General features: G+C 36.6%; 1 protein-coding gene across 1 annotated transcript in view; it reads left to right on the top strand.

Moving 5' to 3' along the window:
• The first annotated feature begins 3574 nt into the window (after positions 1–3574).
• The window catches only part of EIF3E (eukaryotic translation initiation factor 3 subunit E), a 45284-nt gene continuing 41171 nt past the window's right edge, over positions 3575–7687 (top strand). The window contains exon 1 of the mRNA XM_058275913.1: positions 3575–3714. Within this exon, the coding sequence (XP_058131896.1) occupies positions 3625–3714 (90 nt within the window). The 5' untranslated portion in view covers positions 3575–3624. The remainder of the gene's footprint in view (positions 3715–7687) is intronic.

Here is a 7687-nt window from a genome sequence, read left to right as displayed (position 1 = left end):
TGAAACACCATCACGCCTTGCCTGAATTATTTCAATAGTCTTTTAAGTGGTCTCTCTGCTTATACACTTGTCCCCCACCCCCTACCCAAACACATATAACCTTCAAAGTAGTCTTCTTAAAATATAACTTTCTAATTATGTGGTTTCTTTGCTCAAAACCCTCCAATAGCTTCTCACCCCAATCAGAATACAACTTAAGTCTCTACAATGGCCTACAAAGCATTATGTCATCTGGCCCAATGCTGCCTCTCTGAATTCATCATCTACTACCATGTCCTCTTGCTCATTTGGCTCTAGCATTTCCAGGCTCCACTTCTAGCCAAGCCCATTTTTGCCTCAGTACCTTCACACCTAATGTTCCTTTGCCTAGAAAGTTTCTCTTTTAAATAGCCATGGGGGTCTTTCACTGCTTTCAGATCTCTTTTCAAATTTTATCTTCTCAGGGAGGCTTTCCTTGACCATGTAAATTAGTAATCTTTTCCCCATCAATCTTTAACCTGTACATTGCATTTTCTTTATAACACGTATCACTCCTGAAAAATTATATATATCTGTTTAACATGTTTATTATCTGTCTCCTACTTGAGTATAGCTTTTGATAGAGATGGGAGTTACATTTTTGAGAGAAGGGGTTTTATTAGAACAGTACGTAGCACATGGTAAGTGTTCAATTTATATTGAATGTATAATCATCACGTATTAGATTGCTCTTTGTGGCCAGGGACTAGCTCTTATTGATTTTATATTCCCATTAATCTACATGGTAAAATTTCAAAATTTTGTCAAATAAAATTTCATCTTATTTCTCTCTGCTTCCTAAAGATCTTTTCTTTCTTTTTGGCAAGTTTCTATCCTGCCACCTCCTTCCTCTGCTTCTGTTCACTCTTACTAAGAGCCTAGATTCTAGCTATTTCTCTTTTTTAAAATGTCCTCTTTTCCTGTCTATATTCCATTACGATTATTCTATTTCCTGGATTCCAGGAAATTGCAAATTATAACTGTCATTTTTTTACTGTCATGAGGTCACACAGACAATGCTCCAAAATGTAGCAGCTAATACTATTGAGTTTTCTATGCTTCATGGGAATTCGGTCTTGCTTTCCCAACAATACTGTAAATGACAGGGATGATATCATATTCCCAATCCCTTGAAAATACGCTGTACAAAATTACATGAGTAATTAATAACTATACCAACTGACCCAAAATAGTATAGTATCTCCATCTGCTTACTTGACATCACCATTTGGATATTTAATAGGGATCTTACTCTGTCTGAAACAGAACTCGTGACTTTAGCACTTATACCTGTTGCTTTGCCATTCTACACTCCCCACTACCAACAACCAGTAGGTACCGACTTGCTTAAGCCTGAAGTCTAGGAATAATTTTTTTAAATTAAACTTTTGATTTTGAGATACTTGATTCATTTACAATTGCGAAAAAATAATGCAGAGAGATCCTGCAGATTCTTTGCCCAGTTTCCCCCAATGGTAACATTTTGCAAAACCAAAACACAATATGACAATTAAGATATTGATATTGGGATCCAAGATGGCAGAGTAGGGAACAGGAGGCTGCACTCCTCCTCCAGAAACTGCGGAAGAGTCAACTGCAGTTTCTGGATTCTGTATCAATTACTCAAGATAAAGCTTAGGACATTATAAGCATATGTATGTTTGGTTGCAGATATTGGGTCCTGAGATCCAGATATTTCTCCTACTTGTATTATACCCTTGTTTTGGTATTGCATATCCTTCAGAAGCTTCATGAGAAATGGAAAGTTTTCTAGTTACTTCATTTCTGAAAATATCTATTTGCCTTACCATATGAGTTGAGTGAAATGATCTCTACTGGTAAAATTTCATTATATTTATGGATGAATTAAAATTAGTGCACTGTTTATTCTTTCAAAATAAAACAGAAGGAGTGGATGTGGCTCAAGCAGTTGACTGCATTTGGTTCCCTGTGCCTCCTAAAGAAAAAACAAGCAGACAATGAGCAAAACAAAACAAAGAAAAAATAAACAAAAACAAGGAATAGACAATGAACAAAAACAAACAAATTAGCAAACAGAAGAGGGACTCAAAGGGGAGGGAAGGTAAAAAAAAAAAGATACTGAGGTTGATATAGTCAAGACACAGAACATTTTCTAGCACAAAGATCCTTCCTGTTGTCTTTTATAGCCACACCCCACTTCCCTCCTGTCCTCAGTCCTTAACCCCTTCCAACCACTAATCTGTTCTCCTTTCAAGAATGATATATAATGGAATCATATAGTATATAACTTTAGGGGATTGGCTTTAAAATTTTTTTAATTTTACAAATGAACACTTCCTCCTCTCTCATTTCTCCCCCTTATCTCTAATTCGCTTTTTGTATCTGCAAATTTGCTATTTGTAGTCATCTCTTCTAAGTAACATCATACAATTTTTGTCCTTTGGTGTCTTGCTTATTTCACCAAGCAAAATGTTTTCAAGATTCTTCCATGTTGCAGCATGTCTCAAAACTTGATTTTTTTCTCATGGCAGACTATTATTCCATTATGTATATGTACCACATTTTGTTTACCTATTTATTTGTTGATGGACATCCAGGTTATTTCCAGCTTTAGCTATTGGGAATAATGCTACTACAATCATTGGTGTACAAGTGTCTGTTTGTGATCCTCTTTTCACTCTTTGGTTATATACCTAGAAGTGGAATTGCCAAATCAAATGGTAATTATATATTTAACTTTTTGAGGAACCATGATATTGCTTTCCATGGTGGCTGTACCATTTTAGATGCCCACTAACAACGCACATAAATTAGGAGTTCCAATTATTCTGCATGCTTTCCCAAACTTCTGCTTTTTAAATTTGTTTTAATAATAGTTGAGTTTGTCCCCCCCCTTCCCCCCCTCAGCATAGTACTCTGGAGATTCATCCAGGTTGTTGCATGTATATTTGCTCCTTTTTATTGTTGAGCAGCATTTTTAGGAGTCATTTTCATGTTTACTCTTCTTTTACCCTCCACATCGAATCCAAGAGCAAGTCCTGTCAGTTTTACTACCAAAAGTAAATCTTAAGTCTTATATCTTCAATGTACCTACACTAATACACTCGATCAAATTGGCAACACCCATTTACGGTCCTTACTATAATCTGAAAATTATTCCGCTTGTTTTCTGCCTAGAAATCCACCCTTACCTTTTACAAACGCTTACAAAACGATTCTAAGCCTTTATTAGCACAGATATTCTTCCCTGTACACATTTCCAGGAGGACAGAAGTCTCATTATCTTGTCCTCTACTGCATCCCCGTGCAGCACATCGTCTCAGCAATCAATTCTGGGTTTTAAACATTTATTAACGGGAAAAATTACAGGCCAAAATTTGGTAAACCTTGGGCCAACAATAGAAAAAGACGCCGCGCCACCGCCGGCACCTCGCCTGGTAGACTATTCCGGGGGAAGTAAGAGTCCTTGCGCATGCGCCATCGCTGTCCGCGCGGGCCTGGCTGAAGCGCCCCTTTTCCTCCGAGAGTTTAACCACTGCACATGCGCATTGCCGGGTCTGTGTGCTTTTGTCGGTGTTTTCAATAAAGTTTTGATGAACACAGACTATCCTTTTCTTTGGCAAGATGGCGGAGTACGACTTGACTACTCGTATCGCGCACTTTTTGGATCGGCATCTAGTCTTTCCGCTGCTTGAGTTTCTCTCCGTAAAGGAGGTGAGGTGGGACTTTGGGCGGGAGGAAGGCGTGCGAGCGCGTGAGGTGCCCGGAAAGGCCGGAGAGCGGTGGCTGTAGCCCCAGGCCTGACACGTGTGAAGCAGCCGCGAGTCGGGCCCTAGGCCGAGCTGTCAGGATCTATGAGTAGTTTAGCGTGGTGCTAGTTGCTTGGCACTGTAAAATTCGGTGGTGGGTGTATGTGAGGGGTTGGTGCGAAATTCAGGGGAGAAAGAGACCTTTACATCGCGTCTTAAGGTACTGGCATCCGAGGGACGTCTGCGTCAGTTCCTTTCGGGTGTTGACGCTTCTCTGTCTAAACTATAATGCTTGAGCTTTACTCCAGGTCGGTGTCTGAAAGCAAATTAGAATGGTACAGCTTTTTTATTTTCTTTCTGGAATTGTGAGAAGGGTGCTTTTGCTTGCCTGATCGTTTGGAATATTTTTCTTACACTTAAATGAAGTGTCTAGCACTTTCCTTTCCATGAAGTTTTTTGCTTGGCGTTTCCCTGGTCTTTCGGTAAGTAGCCATTTTCTAGAAGCGTTGCATATTTTATTACATGGGGAAAAGCACCACCAAAAACAACAGTCTTTTACTTATAATTTGCTTTCCACTATGTAGATGTACAGACTTCTTCAAGTGATCTGAATTGGTAGTTAACTTTCACTTAGCTCCTCAAGATTCCATGAATAAATATGGAGTTCTGGTACCTCACATCAATTCTAAAATTCTTGACTAGTTATAACTTTGTTAACTGGGAAAACAGATGCATTATAATAAAATTATAAACTGTGGTGAGGGGATTAGAAATTTGGCCGGGAAAATAAATGAATTCTATTTTGGAAGCACATTATGACATATGTCTACTTACAGGGCTGAATTTTCGAGACGTTTGAGGGTAGATTTTGTATGTATGTCACAGAACAGAAAAGTCCAAATAAGCATTAAATTGTATGGTAACTTTTCATAGCTTCCAAATAGTTGTGCTTTAATCCTCAAATTCGTATTAACCTTGTATAAACACATTTAGACAAATCTAAAGGTGATAATGTTAGAAAACAGCAAAGTTAATTTCAATAAGTGCCAAGAATGGCTTGCTATATAAGCTTTATCTTTAAAGATATATATTTTTGTCTTGATTTTTCTTTATGTAGGATATACTTACTTCTATATTTTAAAGCTCAAATACAAGATCAGTCTGCCTTTGATTTCCTTCTGTGGATATGTGTGGATAATTCACTGAAGATTAAGGAAGAGAATAGTGCCCTATTTTGGTATTCTTTACCAACTACTTGTAAAAATGCTTTTAAACCAGCTGAACATCATATTTTTGAATTGTGTTCTTTACCCTTGTTTTTCAAGGTAGACAGAAAAAAAGGAGGTATGTATAAGTGTAGATTAGTCTTTCATAGGGAATACCAAAGCAATGAATGGCAACTGAAAATCAGTGGGAAATAACTGTACCCCATACCTGCCTACCTGAAGACAATGCTGGTGAGATGGCTATAGAACATCAATAAGAAGACAGATGTGGAGTATTTATCTAGTGATTACAAAGTAGTGGGCCATCATGGAATTGTGGAAAATCCAGGATAAAGCCCAGACCTCTCACCACTTAGAGGAGATAGTTGTCTATAATAATATAAGGCAAAAAGTAGCAAATGCCAGAGATGTGCTTTAAATATTGAGGAGATACTTTCAGTGACGAAAAAGGATTTTGAGAAGGAGACACTTTAAGTTGATTTGAGTTTTAAAGCCTGAATGGTTAGGACATAGTGACAGTGATCAGGACGCAGGAGGGTGTTGCAGTGAGAAATTTGATTTGGTATATATTTGTTTATTTTTAGTGTATTGGAGAAAATAAGCTCCATGAAAGTGAGGGATTTGTTTTGTTTACAGTGTCCTTATACCACTCTATTATTAATACTTTGCATTAGTGTGGTATATTTGTTATAATTCATGAAAGAACGTTTTTATAATTATGATATCAACTAATTATAGTCTGTCATTTACAATAGAGTTTGCAGTTGTACAGTCTTATGATTTTTTAAAAAAAATTTCTAGTAACACATAAAACCTAAAGTTTTCCCCTTTTAACCACATTCATATAGTAATTCAATGCTGTTAGTTACTGGCACAAACTTTTAATGACTAGTAAATAAGTCAAAGAATACATATTTATGTCTTACTGTTGTCTAGTTTCTCATGAAGTGGAGGCCAAGCACAGTGTTAAGGAGCCATATTCAAGGGGTTTGACCAGGGATGGGAAACTAAAGCCTATGGGCCAAATATAACCCCTTGCCCGATTTTGGATACCATGAGTGCCAAGAATAGTTTTAAACAGATGAATATTTGCAATCAATTTGATGATAGAAACACTAATTTTGTCTCTAATTAAGTGAAATGTTATCCCCCCCAAAAGAATTCCTTTCTTCTCATTAACAGATCAGTATTCTAAAAAATTGTATGCCATTATTATTATATTTTGTATTTCAGAAATAATAATATAGAAATGCTTCTTCCATGTTATCTAAGTACCTACATATTATCTTCAGTTTCACTTCTAGAATATTTACTATATGCCCTTTACAGAATAAGTGTGCTGGCCCCTGTGATAGATGTGATAGATGAGGCAGCATTGAGTGGGTAATATTCACCTGTGTTGATTTAAAAGACCGGTAAGATCTGGTGGCAGAGGAACAATACTTTTTTTTTTTTTAAACAAATCACATTTTATTGTACATATTAATAAAGCATAAATCCATCCAATGAGTATAATCAGTGGTATTTGGAATTATCACATAATTTTGCAATCATCACCCCAGTCATTCACAGAGCATTTTCATTATTCCAATAATAATAATAAACAAAGAAACAAAACTCATCACCTTTCAATCTCTCTGTGCCTCACCTGGTGTTCATAGCTGCTATTCTTTTTCCTTTTCTCTATTATATTTATTTATATTTTATAAGAAGTCTTACATATGCAATATCCCCCATATTCATGTTTTATCTGAGGTTTTACTATCTTATACAGTCATGTGTTACAGTTTTTAGCTTTAGTTCTAATGATATACATGACCTTAGACTTTCCCTCTCAACCACTGTCATACCCATACTAAGTAGTGCTGATTACAAACACCATGATATGCTTTAACCATTTCTATTCATTTCTAAAGATTTACCAACAACCTTTTTACCAATTCTGCACATATTAACCCTCAGCTCTCCATTCTCTACCCTCCTATTTCTGGTGACCTATATTCTAATTATTAACTCCATGACTTTACATAACATATTTAGTTCATAATAGGACAGTCATACAGTATTTGTCCTTTTGTGTCTGGCTTGCTTCACTCAGCATAATATCCTTCAGGTTCATCCATGTTGTCATCTGTTTGACAACTTCATTTCTTCTCATTGCTGCATAATATTCCATTGTGTGTATACACCACAATTTGTTTATCCATTATCAGTTGATGGGCACCTGGGTTGTTCCCAGCTTTTGGCAATCATGAATAATGCCACTATGAATATCAGTGTGCAGATGCCTGTTTGTGTCTCTGAGGAGCAATACTTCTAAAAGCTTCAGTGTAGAGAGACCAGGGAGTTGCAAATTAAAAGCTATTAGTAGAATGTTGAGGAAGGGTGACATGCTAGCATGCTAGGAAAAGGGTGTGTTCACCTATGATTACGGTTTTTATAGGGCAAACCAAAAAGAAGTTACACTTTTTTTAATTTCACTTTTTGTAAGTAAAATTTTTTAAACAAGTATAGCATACATGCAGAAAAGTACACAAATATAAAGATACTGTTCAGTGAGTTTTTTCAAATTGAACACTTGTGTGACCACTACCCATATATTCAGTAAGTAAAACATTACAAACATCCTAAATACCTTCCTTCTGATTGCCTCAGTCACCATTCACAAAGGTGAGCACTAATCTGACTGTAGAGCACTAGTCTGACTGTAGA

Source organism: Dasypus novemcinctus, chromosome 14 (assembly GCF_030445035.2).
Source record: "Dasypus novemcinctus isolate mDasNov1 chromosome 14, mDasNov1.1.hap2, whole genome shotgun sequence".
NCBI lineage: Eukaryota > Metazoa > Chordata > Mammalia > Cingulata > Dasypodidae > Dasypus > Dasypus novemcinctus.
The sequence above is the reverse complement of the archived record's forward strand: the minus strand, read 5'-3'. Positions and strand labels throughout refer to the sequence as shown.